Raw genomic sequence first — 20,780 nt, forward strand, 5'->3', positions numbered from 1 at the left:
GGACCTGTTCCAGCAGAGACCAACTTTTCCCACCTAACTGACTACTCAGAAGATATTCCATAGGTATTTTATCATATGTACTGAACATACAAGAGCTTAGCCTACATGCTCTTTAAATGCTTCTTATCTTTTGTGTGTGCTACAGAATAGCACATACAGTCCCGGGCTGGGTCACATACAGTCACACATACAGTCATACAAACAGGTTCTCTGCCTGGCAAGAAAAGCTCCAAATAGCAAGAGAGGGGCAATGGTTTCTGCGTCCTAATCTCAAAATCCAGAACATCAAGGAATGTAAAGCAGGAAAATCTGAATGATTAGATAGTCATTCACCAGCTTGGACTCCGTGCTGACCTTCCTACTGGAGCTGGTGATGAAGGCACTCCTCAACAGGTCAGGAGAAAGCAGTGCTTAGTTCAGAAGAAAAGGGAAGAGTGAGAAAACAATGCCAAAAGCTAGGACTGTAGGAGGAGTCAAAAGGGGAAGCAGTCTTCAGGAAGAAAAGCCAACAGCAGCCACCTTCAGCTACGGAAAAGAAAAAGCTACTAATCAGACCAGCAGCTGCATCAAATTGAAGTGAAAAGCAAGATGTCCCACACCTTCTCTGTGGCAATGTATTTATGAAATTTTGCTGTTTGTTACACATCTTGCCAGAGAAAATGACAGATTTGATCCCAGACTTTTTGATCTGTAACAGTGTGGCTGATAGGACTACTTCAGATGTGGTCTTAAAAAAAAAAAATCATGGGAAATCATTAAGATATTAATGCTTGAAGATATTAATCTTCCTTATACTTCAACAATCTTTCCACAAACTAAAACCCATCTTTTCTCCCTGTGAGTATGTCTGACAGAGTAAGAAAGCTTTTAAGATTCAGTCCACCCAGTCCCTTTTCATATAAGAGGTGATTTTGGTATTCACGAGATGCAATGGATTATAATCAAACTTTTCTTACTAACACTGCATTTCTGACTGCAGTCATTTGCCTCTGGCAGGTGAATGGTAAGAGCTTATTGCACAGGTTCCCTGGCAATGGCACGAATTCCCTTACAGAGTTTCACGACAGTTGCAGGTACTGAGCCTTCAAGTATTTGTCTCGTTTGATGTCCTCCACCCAAACATAGCTTTGAAAGAAGACACAAAAGCTCTACAATGTTAAGATACGGGATGATCGTCTTCCAACTTAAACTCCACCTACTAAGGAATATTTGGTTAGTCTATCCTTGGACCAAAATACATTATTTGTTTGTCTCCCATGAATCATTCCACAATTCATTGTTTTGTATTTCTTGATCTCCTTGCTATTTATATGTATATTTAATCATTAAATCATTAATTCTAATCATGTGACAACATATTTCACAGTTTTGTGAAATGCTTTGTGAAAAATATATCTTCCTATCATTTCCACATAAAACTCCACATTCCTTTAGCTTGCTTTACAAAGTGGACTGGAAGTTCCTGACCACCATTTGTATTTTTACACTAATTATTCAATTCACTTAATTCTGAAGTGAACAATTCAACTCTTATCAGAAAAATATTTGACAACTAATTACACCCTGTAGCCTGTAGCCATTAAAGCCATTATATTTATTTACCACTGAATTTTCAAATGAGTGTGTCATAGATGATAGGATTGTTTTGGGCCACAGAAGAATGAACAAACAGTTCACTGACCCATTCTCCACTCTCTATCACCACCTGTGTTGCCTCCAATTTTTCAAAAGATAATTTCTTCTGTTTTCACATTGATCAGATATCTCAGAGCCGTGGACCATCTTCATAGTCTTCTTGACCAACTGGATTGCGTTTCACAAATGACACTGCAGTTGTTCTCTTTTCAAGATATTGAGAAGTAAATAGAAAATACCAGATAGCACTTCTGTAACTGACTTCATCAAATTCACCTTAACTCACTTGTTATGATGACAATTCACTGTTTACTTTTATTATTTGTGCCTGCAGTATGTTATTTCCACACCTCAGGGGTTTTCACTAAAATGCTTTCTGTACTGGAAAATGTCAAACATCTACACAGTTTCTTGTCTTAAGATATAAAACCTTTGTTACCTTCAGGAATAGTGGTGCCTTTTGTTTGAGAGTTTAGAATTTGTAGTTTTCTACTCATAAACCATACACTGGCAGTTCAGTATCACTTAATGGACTGTGCCACAGCAACAAGCACTGCTAACAGGGCCACGCTCTTTATTCTAGCAAAGATGTAGCAATTTTCATAACATTTACAAGATATTTGATAAGTAAAAATATCCAGCGCTAGAACCTAATTCATGTTCTCTCTTAATATAAAGAAGTTAGATACTTAATTTACATGAAAAAAAATTACATTCTATATTCAGAGAGGAAGTAACAGCAATTGCATTCTCACACACACAAAAATAATAGAATTCTTGAGCATCACCTGAAATATCACTTGACAACATAGAAAAGCAATTGATTACTGCAGCACTACTATTAATTTTGACAATTAACATCTGATCTTTGACTTTAAAATCCAGTACACTGATGTAAGCATCATTCCTTTATCCAGCAGAGGAAGTTATCTTCCATAGGGATTGATCATGATTACTTTATTAATCGTTAAATAAACAAAATACTTCACACTGCAGAATTGAAAGATTTGCAGATGCAGGTATTCCTTAAACCAATTGTCAGATAGGCAAAATAACAAGTACCTTTTTTTTCACACAAGTGAAGTGCCTGCATTTCTGCTACAACAGTTCTTCCCCCAGCATATTTATTTTGAGGTTAGATGGAAGTATTTGACAGTTTGCTTTTTTTCCCCCCCTCTGTCCAAAGTAATTAACATTCCAAAATATAAATGCTGTCTTAAGTACAGAAAAACTCTCTAAAAAATTTTGAAAAACAAAATTTTGTTTGAGGAACTTGAAAAAGAAGTGCAACAAAGCTTGCGAAGGGCTTGGAGAATACGCCCTATGAGGAGCAACTAAAGGAACTGGGGATGTTCAGTCTGGGGAAAAGGAGGCTGAGGGGAGACCATATTGCTCTCTTCAAATACCTCAAAGGTGATTGCAGCGAGAGCGGGGCTGGTCTCTTCTCACTGATGATAGGTGACAGGACAAGGGGAAACAGCCTCAAGCTGCACCAGGAGAGGTTTAGTTTGGATATCAGGAAAAATTTATTTACAGAAAGGGTGGTTAAGCATTGGAACAGGCTCACCAAGGAGGAGGTTGAGTCACCATCTCTGGATGTGTGTTTGGATGTGGTGTTCAGAGACACGATTTAGTGGAGGGTTGTTAGAGTTAGGGTAGTATGGTTAGGTTGTGGTTGGACTCAATGATCTTTAAGGTCTTTTCCAACCTGAGCGATTCTATGATTCTATGAAAAGTAACAGCGTTTCATTAAGTCATGATTTAGAAGCACTCAGAATCATACTCTACCTTTTTTACAAAACTGTAAGAGACCTTTCTCTTTTTAATTGTGTAATGGACATGCTTTTTATTCTCACAAAACTCTACCATGCTGAGTTTCTCTATGCAATAATATGTGGGGAAAAAAATCTGTATTTTAAACCTTCCTCGCCCCAGTGTAACTGCATGAAACTCAGTGCTTGCATGATGTTTTCCCTTAAGTCATTCATTATTACATTTCAGAGTTTCATAGACTTTCTCTCTATGCTTTCACAAGCATTTCCTTTCCAAGCTGGAAATACTAGTTTACTTAGCAGTTGCCTTCTTCCAATCACAGCTGTTTGTACCTATTCAAAACAAGGAGGACAGAGCACACAAAAGGAAGTCTGTGTTCCTTTAGACCATGGATGACCAAACTGGGCCACACTGAGTGAGGAGGAATTGTCCTGGGACACATACAAAACAGGTAATATAGATAATGTATATAAGTAACAAAACATTTCATTTTAAATATTTTATTAAAATGTTAATTAAACAAAAAGAGAGCAGCAGAAGCGTAAAAGTAATGTGATACTACACCTCATTTTTGTGAAACTAATGCCTCACTCTGGTTCTATGTTAGTGGCTGCAATTCCTTGTGAGATGTTGAGGTGTTCAGAGATCCTTGATGAAATTTTACTCTTCCTGTATTTCATCCTTGATGATAGTTGTTTCAGCTGAAACAGTGCCAGTTACTCACTGATATTTGGCTGTTGCCAGGCTGGGCCACTCAGCAGGGCAGTGCAGCGACCGTGATGGCACAGGCCACAGTATGGGCTGTGTTACCTTATGTCATAGATCAAATAGCCCAGCCACGTATGTCTCCTTGTCTCTGCATCAGTACAAGCAGTAGTACCAGACAATGAAAATGTCACCTTCATATAAAAGAAGAATACAAATAAATAAGTTTCTGCTTACTACTCTTACATATCCTTTGCCTAGACATCTTTCCAAAATTACTGCAAATGAGGAAACTCTTAAAATTGCAATGCTCAATTACAGTACTGAAAGGCCAAACTCGGAATATATGAACAACATCCAGCATGACAAAATGAACTGTAGGTGCAGTAATAACACACAAAACTCAGAACATGCTCAGTTTCTCTGAATTAACCACATTGGAAGCACAGGATGCACTTTCCAGAAATATGGATGCATAAATTCTGATCACTGAATTTCTTTCACTAAGTCACTTTATAAAGTGCATCCACAACAATGACCCTATCATTTATGATAGGAGGAAAAGCTATTAGCATAGGCTAGAATAAATCACAAATCACAGAATCATAGGAGTAGGAAAGGAATTTATCCAGTCTAATGCACCACTAAAGCAGGTTCCTTACACAGGAAAGCATTCAAGTGGGGCTTGAATTCCTCCAGAGAAGGAGACTCCACAGGCTTTCTGGGCAGCCTGTTCTAGTGCTCTGTCACTCTCAAAGTAAAGAAGCTTTTCCTCATGTTCGTATACAACTTCCTGCACTCCAATTTGTGCCCATTGCCCCTTTTCCTGTTGCTGGGCACCATTGAAAAGAGCCTGACCCCCTCCTCTTGACACTCACCCATTTGATATTTGTAAGTATTGATGAGATCTGCCCGTCAGTCTTCTCCAGGCTGAACTGCCCCAAATCTCTCAGCCTTTTCTCATTAGAAAGACCCTTCATCATCTCTGTAGCCCTTCACAGGGCTCTCTACAAATTCCCTCCTTCTCGAACCAAGGACCTCAGAACTGGACACAGCAATCCAGATGTAGCCTCAGCAGGGCAATGTAGAGGGGTAGGATTACCTCCCTTGACCTGCTGGCCACATTCTTGTTATGACACCTCAGGATCCCATTGGCCTTCTTGTTCACAAGGGTATACTGCTGGCTCATGGCCAACCATTTGTCCACCAACATACTCAAGTCCTTCTCTGTAGAGCTCCTTTTCAGCAGGTCAGCACCCAGCCAGCAATGATGCATGCAGTTGTGCCTCACCAGGTACAGAATTCTACATTTGCTGAATACATTTTCTGAAGCTCATCAGGTTCCTCTCTGCCCAACTTTCCAGTCTGCCCAGGTCTTTCTGAATGGCAAAAGGAGTTGACAGGTTCCTGACAAGTATGTTTTGCTAGTTCCTGAAAGACTATTTATTTTTTGAAATATTATTTCAATGACAGATTTTCAGTTACTATGGTATTCAAAAATGGTGTACATGCAGAAGCCATTAGTGTTGCATATTCAACAATGCAAAGACTTTCAATGCATTCAACATGAAGAAGAATTAAAAGCAGTTGTGGACCTTAAAACAGAAGTGAACATGAAATCCTTAATTATTTATATAATTCCTTCAATGTACCCTACTCAGTGGAAACATGTAAAAAATAAAAACAACATTACTCTTCTCCCTAAGGAAAAAAAAGTAAGAAAACAGTAATATTTATTCAAAACAAATCTGAAGAGTTGCTTGCCAAGGGGAAATTGTCACTTCCATCTTCAACAGAAAGGCTGTTTATAAATGGGATTCTAGGGTATTACGCTGCAGTCTCAACATCTGTTATTACTGCTGATAAAATGTAGAGCGCAGAGAGGGGTGGGTACAGTGTATAACACAGTTCTCCCTATTCCAGATGAAGTCCATCCCAACTCGATGAGGTTGAGAAAAGCCAGGGGCAGCCAGACAGCAAGCATCCTGAGATCTGATCCTACCTGGTGCAAAGAGGAGTACTTCTGAGAAAGCAGGAGTGCTGAGTGGATGGAGGGTATCTGGAGAAAAAAAAGAAAAAAGAAAAAAAAAATGCTTTGTAGGTACTATGATGTCTGATCCAAGGATACAAATATATAAAGCAGAATAGAGTACTGTGTGCACGTCTGGGTCCCCAACACAGGAAAGATGCAGAGCTCTTGGAGAAAGTCCAGAGGAGGGCCACAAAGATGGCTGTAGCACCTCTTCTATGAAGAAAGGCTGAGGATGTTGGGCTTGTCTAGTTCGGAGAGGAGAAGGCTTTGGGAAAACCTCATTGCAGCCTTCCTGTACTTGAAGGGTGCTTTCAAGCAGGAAGGGGGAGAAAGTTTTTACACAGTCTGATGGTGATAGGACAAGGGAGAACAGTGTTAAACTAAATGAGGGGAAATTTAGATAAGATGTCAATGAAATTTTTCACTCAAGAGTGGTGAGGTGCTGGCACAGCTGCTCAGAAAAGCTATGGTGCCCCATCCCTGGAGGTGCTCAAGGTCAGGTTGGATGGGGCCCTGGGCAGCTGAGCTGCTGGGGGGCAGCCCTGCCCAAGGCACGGGGTGGGACTGGGTGGGCTTTGAGGTTCCTTCTAGCTAAAGTGAGTCTGTAATTCTGTGATAGTATTTTTGTAAGTATTTCTATACTACCTTGGCAGTTCCCAAGGCACACTAGAAGCTAATTCACTTGAGCACGTGGCAGTGACAAGCTGACACCTCAGCGTCCATACAGCAGACAGAAAGAAACTGGATGGGCAGCGAGGGACAAGCTACAGCTGCCACGCCATGGGGACCATCACAGGTCTGACTGTTCATGACAAGGAAGGCGAGCAGCCCTTTGCACCTCAGTGCTTAAGCCCGAGTGAGGACAACGGTCGCGGCTCGCTGAGCCCTGCCCCGACGAGGCGGCGGCGGCGCCCGCAGCCTCAACGGCTGGCGAGGCGAACGGCACGCGGTGCCGGCGCCAGCACGCATGCGCGTCCAGGGGGCGGTGCCGGCCCTTCGCCTCCCGTCCCGCCCCGGAAGTGGCGCAGCGCGGTCTCGTTCCGAGGTCGCGGCGCCAAGACGCGCGGTTTCGATTCTCGGCCGCAGCGCGCTCTCGAGCCGCGCGCTCTGCTCCCTTCCGGCTCCTCGTCTTCTTCCGCTCGGCAGGAACGCAGCGCCAGACGGGGGAGCTCGCGGGTAGGCGCCAAACGCCGCCGTTGCCGCCATCGCTGCCAGACGTTTTCCGTCTCCTCGGCTTCCCAACATGGCAGCGGCGGGCGGCAGCCGTGGGGCCCGCAAGCTGATGCATTTGTCTCCACGCGGAGGCGGGGATCGCACCGTCTTTCTCTTCGACCGGCGCCGGGAGCAGGCGGATCAGGACGAGAAAGTGCTCAGCTACGGCAAGAACAACTACCGCGGCTTCCGCAGCGCCGTGTGCCAGGTGCAGGGCGGCGGGGGGAGGGGGGTAACGGAACGCGTCGTAACACGTCGCCCCGCGCGCGGCAGGGACAGGTGCGGGCGCCCCGGCCGCCGTCGCCGTTATCGCCACGGGGAGGGCCGAGGAGAGCCGGGAGGGAGCCCGTGCCGCGGTCCCGCGCGCAACCCCCAGGCCCGCTCCGCCCGGCGTCGAGCGGAGGGGCGGCCTCGCCGTTGGGTGGCGGCGGTGGCAACCGCACGGCGGCGCCCCCGCGCGGGGAACCGTTGAGCGGCAGCTCCGAGCGCCGCGGCGGGTGGGAGCGTGGCTCGTTGTGCTGTCCAAGGTGGCGGCGGCGAGCGCCCCCTGCTGGCTGCGCGGGACTCTGCGTCGCGCTGCGTTCGGCCCTCTTTCGTTTTGCGAAGCAGCGGCTCGCTCTGCCTTCCGGCTCCGCCTAGGTGGAGATCTGCGTCCGCGCGTTGAGTTTGGAGTGCCGGCAGCGGCTGCTGCTGCTGCTGCTGCTGCTGCCGCCCGTTTTCTGTCTCCGTGCTCTTTGCTGAGGGTGCTATCGCGGCTGCTCCGAAAGTAATGCCTCCTATTTCACGATGTTGGCAGTAGAGGCTGAACCTTCCCACCAGTATTCCGTTGCATGTTGTTGCCGAGTGACAGATGGCAGCAGAGGGGCAGTCTGACGGAATAGCAACTTGCATGAAAGCACGTGTGGAGCAAAGGCGTGTCAGTGAATTTTCTCCGTGTGGAAAAAGGGGCAGCCATTGACATTCATTGACACTTGCTGAACGTAGAGACCAGCCAGTGGCTGTGAGCACTGGGAAGCAATGGGTGGTACGTTTTAGTAGTGGCAGCAGCAGTGACAGTGGATCACCTGCACTGGTGCAGATAACTGCAAACGTGGCGTGCAGGCTTTTCTTCAAATTTTCTGAAAATGCATAACTAATGGTGGTGACTGTGTTGAAAAACAGTGGTTTGTAGCTGGCAATATGCTCTGTCTTCTGTAATAATGTTATTGTGCTCTTTGTGTCTATTGTATTTTCCATGGAAGTAAATGGGAGGTATTATTTTTGGAGTGACCTCTGTGTGTGCCATAAACTTATTGAACAGTGCTTTACACTGTGAAGCAAAACAGATGCATCAGCTGTAAATTTTGCACTGCTTTGTTCTACTGAAATACTCGAGTTTAGTTCCTTTATGCAGCGCAATTAGCACCTTATTCCTTACGCTGTATATTTCTGAAGAAAATTGCGTGGTTTGTCCTGCATCTGGGCAGCACTTTGGCTGGAACTGTGGTTGCTTAGAGCCAGCAAAAGTTCCTTCCCACACCGGCCTCTCTTTGGGTGGCTCTAGTAGTAAGTCTTGTTTTGAGATGCTAATTCTTCACAATAGTAGAGCTGATGCTTTGAAATATCTTGTGCGTTGTTGCCTTAGGGAAAGGGCTTCTGTAGCAGTGCCCCTGGGAATTGTGTCCGAGCTGCCTCCATTGCAGCTAATTTCTCTGTGGTGACCCTGATTTCTCTGTGGTGACCCTTTATACCTCGGAGCTTTCATTGTGCGCCTTGTGGACGTCTGACTTCGAATGCACCTCAATGTGTCTGGGTGGATTGTTTGATGGAGCTGATAGGAGGGAAGCTGCCAGACTTGATGTGTCCAGGAAGACTGAGATGTGATGTGTAGCGCATTGACAATGGGCAGGTCTCTTGTTAGGCTTCTGGAAGAGCGCTCTGGCATCTCAGTGCCTCTGGTGGTTTTGCATGTTGTGTTTTTCCATGTGTACTACTCAAAAGTGAAGCATTTCTGGCATCTTGAAAGTAACAAGCTCAAGAAGAGACATCCTTTTGATAAACTTTGAATTTAGATAAGAAAAAGAGTGTTGTGTTTGTTTTATTCCAACTAAAGCTAGTAGAGACCATCTGAGTGCAAAATTAGTCGTATGCAGTGTATCTAGCAATGTTCACTCATATGTTTATCCTGTCTGATGGCTCAGGCTTAGTGCAGACTTGTCTGTGGGTATACTTTCATATGCAGTTTGTCATGAGACTGAGTTGCTGTGCTGTCACAGTTGCAGCAAGGGTGGCCATGCATCTGCAAACTGGCTGTGAGAATGGTAGTGCTTGGCAAAGATGCTGTATATAAGTTAAGCTGTTGGAACTAATTCTGCTGGAAAAATCTTTATACAGCATGAGAAAATAGATATCAGGTCACGTGGGAGTTGAAGGAGATGGTAAATATTGAAAGGGGTATTAAGTATGATTGCTATCTTTGAGCCCAAATTCTGTAGCTAAGTAACTGGTGGTTCAGACAGAAGAATCAGCTGCTAAGAGATGGGTTTAGGCATGTATTCATTTCCTCAGATTATTGTCATGGAAAGTATTGTTTATTATTAAAATATTTGTTATTCAGTTTTGAAGCTAATATTTGTTTTTGTTTTGAATCAGATTTTTGTCACCAAAGGAATTTTGTTATTGCCCCCTAACAATATCTTAATGCATGACAATGTGGTTGGATGTGGCTTTATATGCATACAAATTCATCTTTCCTTCTGGGGGAGGAGTGTATATAGTATTCATTATTCTTCCTTCCAGTGATCCTAAAGCCGAATTTCACTAATTTAAAATTTTCTGTAAGCTTGACTCTTGAGTTCAGTACTGTTGAATATATGTGGAGAATTCCATATAATTTCAGTCCCCAGAATAACAAAAGTTTGAGATAAGTGAATGAAATAGGAAATCTTCACTTCTTTGCACACCAGCATTGCTTGCACACTTTCTTGTATTTTGTTATAACTATCCTTCACCATTTATCCTGACATTTAGAGGAATGGAGTCAGGAAAGCCAAGGCCCAGCTTGAAATAAACTTGGCAAGGAATACCAGCAAGAACAAGAAAGGTTTTTACAGGTACCTCAACCAGAAAACGAAGATCCAGTAGGACTCACAGCCCCTAGTGAGTGACATAGGCAAACTGGTAACAACAGAAAAGGAGAAGACTGAGGTACTTCTTTGCCTTGGTCTTTTCTGTTAACTGCTAATTGCACAGCCCTCAAGTGTTCAGTTTGGTAGGAGGGAATAGATGAAGAAGCATCCTTCGCACTGTAAGCATGGATGAGGTTTGTGACTGCCCAAGGAACTTGAGCATCCACAAGTCTACAGGTCTCAATAAGATGCATCCCAGAGTCCTGAGGGAATTGCCTGGTGTGGTTGCCAAGGCACACTCAGTGATATTTGAAAGGTCACAGCAATGAGGTGAAGTCCCTGGTGATGGAAAAAAGGCAACGTCACTTCCATTTTTAAGGAGGGCAAAGAGGAACTACGCTGGGAACTGACAACCTGTCAGGGTCACCTCTGTGCCAGGAAAGATGATTAAGCAGATGCTCCAGGAAACTATGCTGAGGCACGTAGAAGGCACGATGGAAATATTGGAGAACAAGCGTGGCTTCACCAAGGGCAAATCCAGCTTGATCAATTTATTGACCTTCTGTGATGGTGTCACTGCATCGTTGGACAAGGGAAGAGCTACCAGTGTCGTTTAATTGGACTGCAATAATGCAGAGAGAGATGTGGAGAGATGTGGATTTGATGTGTGGAATGTACGATGGATGAAGAACTGGCTGCAGAATCTAGTCCAGAGAGTGGTGGTCAATGGCTCGATATCTCGATATCTGGAAATCAGTGACGAGTGGCATCTCCCAGGAGTTGGTGGTGGGACCAACTCCAACTTTAATATCTTCATCGGTGGTGACACCGAGGTATGTAGTGCAGTTGACATACCAGAGGGATGGGATGCGATCCGGAGCGTCCTTGACAGGCTTGAGTAGTGGGCCCAGGTGAACCTCCTGAGATTCAATAAATCCAAATCTTGCACTTGGTTTGGAGCAACATCCACTACCAATACAAACTGGGGGATGAAAGGATTGAGTGCAGCCCTGCCGTGAAAGACCTCTTGGTACTGGTGAATGAAAAGCTGGACAGGAATGATCCCTCGCAGACCAGAAGGCCAACCACGTCCTGGGCTGTATCAAAAGAAGTGTGGCCAGCAGTGTGAGGGAGATGATCCTGCCCCTCTGCTCTGTGCTGATGAGCCCTCAGTTGGGGTACTGCATCCAGACACGGAGTCCTCAGTACGTGAGAGACATGAACCTGTTGGTGTGTGTCCAGAGGAGGGCCACAAAAATGGTGCAATGGAAGGAATGCCTTTGCTATGAGGACAGGCTGAGAGAGCTGTGGCTGTTCTGCCTGGAGAAGAGAAGGCTGTGGTGATGTGATTGGGACCTGTGAATATCTTAAGGGGAGCTACAGGAATGAAGGGGATGCTTTAGCAGGGTCTGTAGTGATAGAGCAAGGGAAAATGGTTTCAAGCTCAAAGAGGGTAATTTAGGTTAGATATAAGAAAGAAGGTTTTTTTACAATAAGGGTGGTGAGGCACTGGAACAGTTTACCCAGGTGTGTGTTTGGTGCTTCATCCCTGGAGCCTTTCAAGGCAAGGCTGGACCAGACTGTGGGCAACCTTGTCTAACTGTGGTGTCCCTGTTCATTGCAGGGGAGTTGGACTATATGACCTTTAAAGGGCCCTTCTAACTCTAAGAATTCTGGGATTCTATCATTGGAAGATACTTACCTCTACTGAGGGGGTTGGATTGTTGTATGTCTCTTTTCAGCTGAAGTTCTCTGGCTCGAATTGCTAGGAGCACCTTGTTTTAATGCTGAGCTAGTAGGGATCCTTCCAGGTTCTTTTCAAGATCACACTGCTTTTTTTTTTAAGTAGAGAGACCTGCGTTGAAAACTCCATAAAAGTTTTGCATCATACTAAACGATGTTTGAAATGAAGTATGAGACTGAAGAGAACTATTGGCACTGAATTTAGTGTTAGCACTTAGATATGGATGGAAGGCGTTTATAATTGAGTCTTTAATTCTTTTGACACTTTTCATTGCTATTGAGATCTTGTGGTTTGAAGAAATGTGTATGTGCGTAGAAGGTAAATATCTGTAATTTAAGGAAATACTTAAAATTCAGTCATCCCAATAAAACAAAATAATTTTGTTTTAAATTTTTGTTAAGTCTTTTGTTGAGCTTCTCATTGTATCCTTCCATTCTGCCTTTTTCCAGTTAACTAAGACAAATTCCAGTGTGTCGGTATGCTGGTCGGCAAAAATGATGTTCATTGAAAGGGAGAAACACAGCTGTAGTATGGGGAACTCAAGAAAGAAATGTAATTTTTTTTGTGAATACTTGCTTGCCAGTGCCTAATGGCTAATGTTTAATGACATAATTTGTGATGAATGAATGCGTATCACTAGAGGGCAACTCTTACATCTTTTAAAGTGCTGTTTTGGTACCATACTAAAATGCTGTTTTGATAAATTTGCACAGTATGAGTGCTGAATTCTTAATAATGAGATCAATCCACCTTGCAATTATTGTAATTTTGTATTATAAAGCCTATGTTGTGTTATTTATCAAGGAACTAAAACACACTGTTTAAGCTTGCCATACATACACAAAACCTAAGGCAGGTGCCTAAGTCTGGGTAGTATTTAAGTTTTTCCAAGAGAATTGCCATATTGTATCTCAGGCTTTGCTGAAGTGCTTATGTGTAGCATCTTTGGTTTTGTTGCGGACTTTGCAGTAGGAAGAGGATACAATTTGCATAACCGTGCACTTGGGTACTATGTTATTATATGTACTACATTAGTAAATGAGTGAGTGCATTGACTGATTTTTAATGGCATGTGGTTTTTAAGTTCCTGTTCAGATTTGAACAGTGATGATACTTGGATCTTCATTCCCTGAGTATTATTTATCCAGGTGCAGCTTTCTGCATGCCCACAAGTACTTTCAGTTTTGAAGAGTGGCTTCCAAATTCTTGCTTGTTATCTCTAACAAATGATGAGATACCGTATGTTTTCATGACAGTAGCTGTACAGAGTCAATGGCAAAACTGTGGTATCTCTGTTCTTCAGCATTTGTGGTTTTGGTTTTAGACAGAATGACTTGTTGATTTCCAGTGAAAGTTTGTACAGATACTGAACAAGTCTACTGACAGCATGTTCTTTGCATGAACTTTAGAGCCCTAGGCTTAGATCCTACAAATCTTGGAAAGATCTACAGGTAAACTTCCTCTTATGGACAAGATTTCATACAACTACATGTGTGGTTTCTATAGAACGCTTCTGCTATGAAGTCACCTTCTGTTGTTTTCTTGTTGTGATAGTATTTTTTTCCAATATAATTCTGATGATAATTTAATTGAAGATATTGCATAAAAAAGTTATATTTCATCATTGAATTTTATTATATAATGAGATAATGTTTCTCTTGCACCACCTTTTTGTAAATATTTGTGTCAACTGAACTTCTGGAAGTAGAGAAATGTAAAAGTGATGCAGAGGATGAGACACACCAAGTTCTCCTGTTTTATCTTGTTCAATTTAGTCTTCAGTTTGAGGTGATTGTCAGTAAAGAATGGTTGGAGAATGTTTCAGAACAAAGATGTTCACTACTGTCTGTTTTTTTGTTTGTTTTTGTTTTGTAAATAGATTGCCTATAGGGTATCTGTGCAGTGGCTACTGGATATTCCTCTGTAATGTACAATTCTCTGAGCTTTGAGAAATGCTGATAAATTATTTCCATCTGTTTCAGATGCGTGTGTTTTTGTAGAGACTGTTGGTATCAAAAGATATTCTTTATTTTTGTTGTGACATTAATCGTATCCAGATGAGCTTGCCTTAAAGTGCTTATTATATGTGCTCTGCTACCATGAGTGCTAAATTCTAGATCCGTCCGTGCAAACAGATCCCTAGCAGACTATTGTTAGGCATCAACTGAGTGATCCAACAGAGGAATGGAAGTATTTATCTGATTAGCACTCTTTGGAGCTATGATTTATGGTTGTTCCCAATCACTTCTAGCAAGATCTTAGTTTCTATATCAGCTGTTTATATCTTGCTATGAATGACCTCAATATTTTTCAGTCATAAGAATAATAGAAAGATGTAATACAAAAATCTCAAGATCCAGTAGGTAATAGTGAAAAATAGTTGTTGTTTTTGTTTCGTTTTGTTGAAAATCTGTGATTTGAGAATAAAATCCTTTGTAGTTTCGTCCGCTTGTTGATCTAACAGATTTCTTTCAATTTGGACTGATAATTCTTTTTAATAAAGCAGGATGACTAAGTGATAAATGCATTCTGAGAATGTTTGCTGTAGGAGGAGAGAGAACATTTTAAAGGTGTTGAAGTTGTTTATTAGAAACAACAGTTTGAGATGGAAAGTCTGGGTTGTAAGGGGTTAAATATCTTCTGTAAAGATACTGTACTCTATGGTTTGCTATTTTGTGTCTGTGTATGCATAGGGTTGGGCTAACCAGAAGTTAAGGCGTGTTATTGAGTGTATTGTCCAAGTGCCTTGAACATTAACAGGCATGGGCGTGCACCAACCACCTCTCTAGGAAGCTCCCTAGGGAGCCTCTTCAGGGCCTGACCCGTCTTGGGATAAAGAAACATTTCCCAGTGCCCAGTCTGACCCTCTCCTGGCAGCTCTGTGCCATTCCCTGTCCTGCCATTGGCTCCCAGGAGCAGAGCCCAGCACCTCCCTCTGCCTCCCCTCCGCTGGGAGTTGTAGAGAGCAGTGTGGTTGCCTCGTGACTTCTCCAGACAAGGCAGCTCGATATCCTTTACCATCTGTTTTGTTGCCTTCCTCTGGGTACTTTCACAAGGACTTTATTATCTATCTTATACTGAGCACAGTATTCAAGGTGAGACCGCACCATCACTAAATACAGCAGGAGAATCACTCTTCTGACCAGCTGGCTGTGCTGCAGCCCATAATGTATTTCACCCTATTAGCTGTTGGGCACACTTCTGCTCACACTGAGCTGCAGACACGGAACACCCCCAGGTCACTTCTTGCTGAGCTGTTCTTTAGTGAGACAGTTTGAAAAGATGACACTCAGTATTCTATACTTCTTCCAGCGTTAGATATAACTGCTAGAAGCAGATCAATGATTGTTATGTGCTGTTTCTCCTTCAGTGATCAAGTCTATCCGTGTTACTCCAAGATATGATGCTATACACACAAAATTGAACATTTCATTGTTTAGCATCATTTCCAAAGCAAACAGCAAATACAGAGGCAAAATCTGTAACAGTGTTCTGGAAGGTTGGGACTACATTCATTAGGGTTTTTCTCTGCTGCTTATCCATGTTCCTTATTGGTTTTCTTCTGCTCTTGTACAGGTCTAGCCCTGGGAGGCTGGGAGGGAGAAGTTCCCTACTCTGACATGGGTGCTTTGTGAGTCACTTGAAAATGGCTAAGCACCCTAACAGTACTGACAGTAACCAGCTAGTATATTTGAAGTTTAATAGATGTGGTTGGGTTGCGTCAGAAAAGCAGAAAGTCAGAAAGTCTTGTCCAACTTTATAGGTACATTAATCACAGTGTGGTCCCCACAGTGACACAAAGAATAACTAAATAAAATATATGGTTAAAGTCCAAGGGCTGTTCCAAAGGTAGTGCCTCCTATTTTATGATGTTGGTGATATGGCAGTAGAGATTGAGCCTTCCCACTAGTCCGTTACCTGTTGTGTGACAGATGGCAGCAGAGGGGCAGTCTGACAGAATGGCATCCGACATGGAAGCGTATATGAAGCAAAGGTGTGTCACTGAATTCCTCTATGCAGAAAAAATTACACCCATTGACATTCATTGACACTTGCTGAACGTTTATGGAGACCAAATAGTGACTGTGAGCACTGTGAGGCAGTGGGTGGTGTGTTTCAGCAGTGGTGATAGCGATATGGAAGAGATGCTGCGTTCCAGATGGCCATGCACAGCTGTCATGGAACGAAGAGTCATCTTAGCTCACCTTTGTGAATCAGCAGATTACAATCAGGGAACTGTGACAGAGCTGAAGATTGGTTTCAGTACATTGCAAACAATGGTGGCAGTGTTGGAAAATAGCAAAGTTTGTGCTAGGTGGTTCCCATGCCTATTCACACAGGAACAGAAAGAGCGCTGTATGCAAGTTTGTCAGGTTGTATTGAACCGGTATAACACTGAAGGTGACAGTTTCTTGGATTGCATCATTACTGGTGACAAGACCTGGTGTCATCACTGCAAGCTGAAGTGAAAACAGCAATCCATGGAGTGGTGTCATGTCAATTCCCTGTTGGCGAAAAAGCTCAAGACACAGCTCTCAGTGGGTACAGTGATGTGCACTGTCTTTTGGGATGGGAAAGGAGGTGATCCTTCTGAATTTCCTGTAACCCAGGCAAACAGTCAATTCTGACTGCTCCACTGTGACGCTAATTAAGCTGAATGCTCAAATTTCCAGAGTCAGTCCACAGAAGAAGACACCCTTTCTTTTGCAACGTGATAATGCCAGGCTCCATACCAGTTTGAAGAATGTGGAACATGTTGCCAGTCTTGACTGGACAGTCCTTCCACACCCACTGTATAGTCCAGATTTGGCTCCTTCTGACTTCCATCTCTTCAGACTAATGAGAGATGGACTATGTGGGCAACATTTACACAGCAATGACACCATCATAGCAACTGTGAAGCAGTGGGTCACCTCCACGGGTGCAGATTTTTTTACAAGCATGTGTTTTGCTCTTATCATTGGAGGAAGTGGTTTGACATATGTATACCCTTATGAAGATTCAGATGGCAAATGAGGCTAAATGCTGTCTGATGATTTATTATAAATTCTAAGCAACTAATGATTGCAGGGAAGATGGGAAAGTTAGCAGTAGTAAAGAGAGAAATCCTGGAGTGCAGTTTACAAAGCTGGAATAGTTACCACCAGGAATGCAGAGATGTCTCGTTCCATAGGGAAGCAAGTTGGTCAGTGATGTCTCATTGACCTGCTTGACTGCAGTTCAGTGGAGGGGTTATCCTCCTCTACCTTGGAATTCTTTGGGTTTTTATCCTCTTTGTAGTGTCCTGTTGGTTACTAGGGGCAGCAGTTGATTGTCAGGGGCACTTCTGTTTGATTTGTCAGGGCTTCCTTTAGTTGTCAGGGGCATTTATGTTTTGTTTGTCGGGGCAACAGCATGTTCATAGTACATGACCCTCCATTGGGTAATCGGCAGTTGAAGCGATTGTGGCGTGGTGGGCTCCTAGATATGCCCATTGACTGCATGGTGGTTCTCTCCTCCAAGACAGTTCCTGTAAGTAAACTTGAATGGCCAAAAGGAGCAACAGCCAAAAATGGTTTCTCCTGGTCGCGCAGCCTTGTATGCTTCTCTTACTACTGTGCTTGTGGTAAGTATTGACCCCAAAAGCTTGTTGAGCAGGCTGTGTCTCAGATGGGTAGATATTAGGACAGTTTGACCAAGGACCACAGTGAAGTATTTTGGTAACTTTGCTGATGGATGCTAACTGTATTTTTAATCACATGGTTAACAACTCGAGAGAAGATAAAAAAGCAAACCTACGTGATGCAGCTTTAAGCAGCAGTTTGGGCACTGAGGGTAGGGAAAAAGAGCAGTAGGAAATGGTGATAGTAAATTGCCACATGTAATGCGAGAACTTCAGAGAATGATCAAGCTAAGAGAAAGCTCTTGTAGGTATTGTGACCACTGTATTTGGAGGTTGATAGAGTTAAACAAGAAGAGTTGGCTTTCACCAGAGCTTGATTCTCAAGGATTTGGAAAGGCAGTAAAAATACAGATATTTGATATCTTATTTTTATAGAGAGATTAATGCCAAGATGCAGAGATTAGGGCATGTAGAGCCATGTGTGTAGAGGTATGCGGAAAACAGAATAAAAAGTACAGAGCAACAGAAACATAGTCACAAGTTGGAGACTGCAGAGGCAAATTAGTTAGCTTTAGAAAAACATACTGGAATGTTTTAATGGTAAATAATTTTCTAAAAGCAATCTTAGATTTTCACATGTGATAAAATTGGAGAACAATATTTTCATGTGTTACTGAGTATAGTAAGTGTTTGGTTTAATACCTTAAGAGTACAGTTAAATGTGGGCCATCTGGATATTTAATATTGCTGTTTTAGTTGCTCAGTCTGAAGCAGCATTAACTCTTTAACTCTGAGTGCACATGATGTTATAATGTGAAATACCAATAAGAAATCATAGAACCATGACATTCCACACCTCATTCTATATCACTACATCATGCTTAATATATATAAACAAACAATAATTAACATGCATTAAACACACACGCAAATATAATATACATGGAAATACTGACTGCACTCCATCAAATTCCTTTGTACACATTGAACATTCCCGTTTTTCTGCATTAACCAGCAAGTGGACCCATGTCCCTGAGCAAAAAGAGTTCCATGGAGAGGTCTGGCCTTTCCAGAAGCTGGAAGGACCCAAACTGCTTTTCCCAACATGCTCTTTACTTGCGCTACAGGGACCTTATCTCCATCTACAGTATGTAGGGAGCTGGGCTGGGCAGGACTATCTCCATTGATAGATTCTTAAGTATTGACTGACCAAATGGCTTCTGCCAAATGCTTCTTCCAGTGTATAAACGTTCTGCTATCCATTGCTTTCAGTGTAGATTTTAACAACCCATTGTATCATTGAGTTTTACAAGAAACTGGTGCATGATAGGGGATATGATAAATCCACTCAGTGCCCAAGTGTTTACACGAGAATTTTGATATGAGTCCCATTCTCTGACTCAGCTCTTTCTGGAGTGCCATGTCACCACAGGACTTGTTTCTCCAGACCTAATATGGTGTTTCGGGCAAGTAGTATGGGGTACTGCATATGTTTCAAGGCACCCAGTGGTTACCTCCACCATGGTAGGCATGTAATGCTTACCATAACGGGTTCATGATAAGGTGACATAATCAACCTGCCATCCCTCTATATTTTTGCCATCACCCTTTCCTGTAGAGAGGTTTCATCCTCTTGGCTTGTTTAATTGTCGTGCATATGTCACAGTAATGAATAACTTGTACAATAGCATCCATAGTTAAGTTCACCCCTTAGTCTCTAGCCTGCTTATATTTTGCATCTCCTCCTTGATGGCCCGAGGTCTCCTGAGCCCACCAAGTTAGAAATAATTCAGCCTTGCATTGCCAGTCCAAATGTGTTTGAGCCACTTCAGTTTTGGCGGCTCGAGCTACCTGATGGTTATTCTGTTGTTCTTCAGTAGCCCTACTCTTGGACACATGACCGTCTATGTGACGCACCTTTATAACCATATTTTTTGTTCGGGCAGCAATGTCTTTCCACAGTTCAGCAGCCCAAATAGGTTTACCCCTTTGTTGCCAGTTATTTTGTTCCCACTGCTGTAACCCCCATAGGGCATTTGCCACCATCCATCAGTGTAAAGATTAAGTATTGGCCATCTCTCCTATTCACCAAAATCTGAGGCCAGTTGGACAGCGTTTACCTCTGCAAATTGGCTTGATTATCCTTTCCTTTCAGTGGCCTCTGCAACTTGTGTAGGAATGCACGCAGTAGATTTCCATCTGTGATGCTTCCCCACAATACGGCATGATACATCTGTGGTCAAGGTATATTTTTTTTCATTTTCTGGTAGTTCATTGTATGGTGGGGCCTCTGTAGCACGTGATACTTCTTCTGCTGGTGATGTTCCAAACTTTTTGCCTTCAGGCCAATCCATGATCACATCTAAGATTCCCAAATGACTGAGGTTCCCCACCTGAGCTCATCGTGTAATCAGTGCAATCCGCTTACTCTAAGTAGCATCAGTAGCGTGATGGGTGGAAGGAGACTTTCTTTTAAACATCCAGTTGAGCACCAGCAGCTGAGGTGCTAAAAGGAGCTGCATTTCTTTACTTTGCAAGCAGCCCGAACCCCTTCATACACAGCATAGATCTCCTTTTCAGTTGGAGTGTAGCACTCTTCGGATCCCCTGTATGCTCTACTCCAAAATCCCAGGGGTTGGCCTTGGGTCTCTCCTAAGGGTCTTTGCCACAAACTCCACAAGTGGGACCTTTCTCTCCAGCAGCAGTATAGAGAATGTTCTTTACATGCTGTCCCGTCCATACTGGCCCCAGGGCAATGACTTGGGCTATCTCCTGCTCAATCTGCTCAAAAGCCTGCTGCTGCTGCTCAGGACCCTGTGTAAAATTATTCTTCTTCCTTGTCACCTGATAAAGGGGGCTTGCAATGAGGATATAGTTTGAAACATGCGTTTTCCAAAAGCCCACTAAATTCAAAGAAGATTGTTTCTCTTTCTTATTAGTGGGTGGAGACACAGCAGTAATTTTGTTGAC

At 43.1% G+C, this 20,780-nt stretch overlaps 1 protein-coding gene across 1 annotated transcript in view; it reads left to right on the forward strand.

Annotated features, from left to right (window-relative positions):
- Positions 1-7,388: 7,388 nt before the first annotated feature.
- Positions 7,389-20,780, forward strand: part of SMCHD1 (structural maintenance of chromosomes flexible hinge domain containing 1) — a gene marked incomplete at both ends in the record, with an annotated part of 76,436 nt that continues 63,044 nt past the window's right edge. The window contains one exon of the mRNA XM_079533444.1: positions 7,389-7,565. Coding sequence (XP_079389570.1) covers positions 7,389-7,565 — 177 coding nt within the window. The remainder of the gene's footprint in view (positions 7,566-20,780) is intronic.

Source organism: Tetrao urogallus, assembly GCF_951394365.1.
Source record: "Tetrao urogallus genome assembly, chromosome: 3".
Taxonomy (NCBI): Eukaryota; Metazoa; Chordata; class Aves; order Galliformes; family Phasianidae; genus Tetrao; species Tetrao urogallus.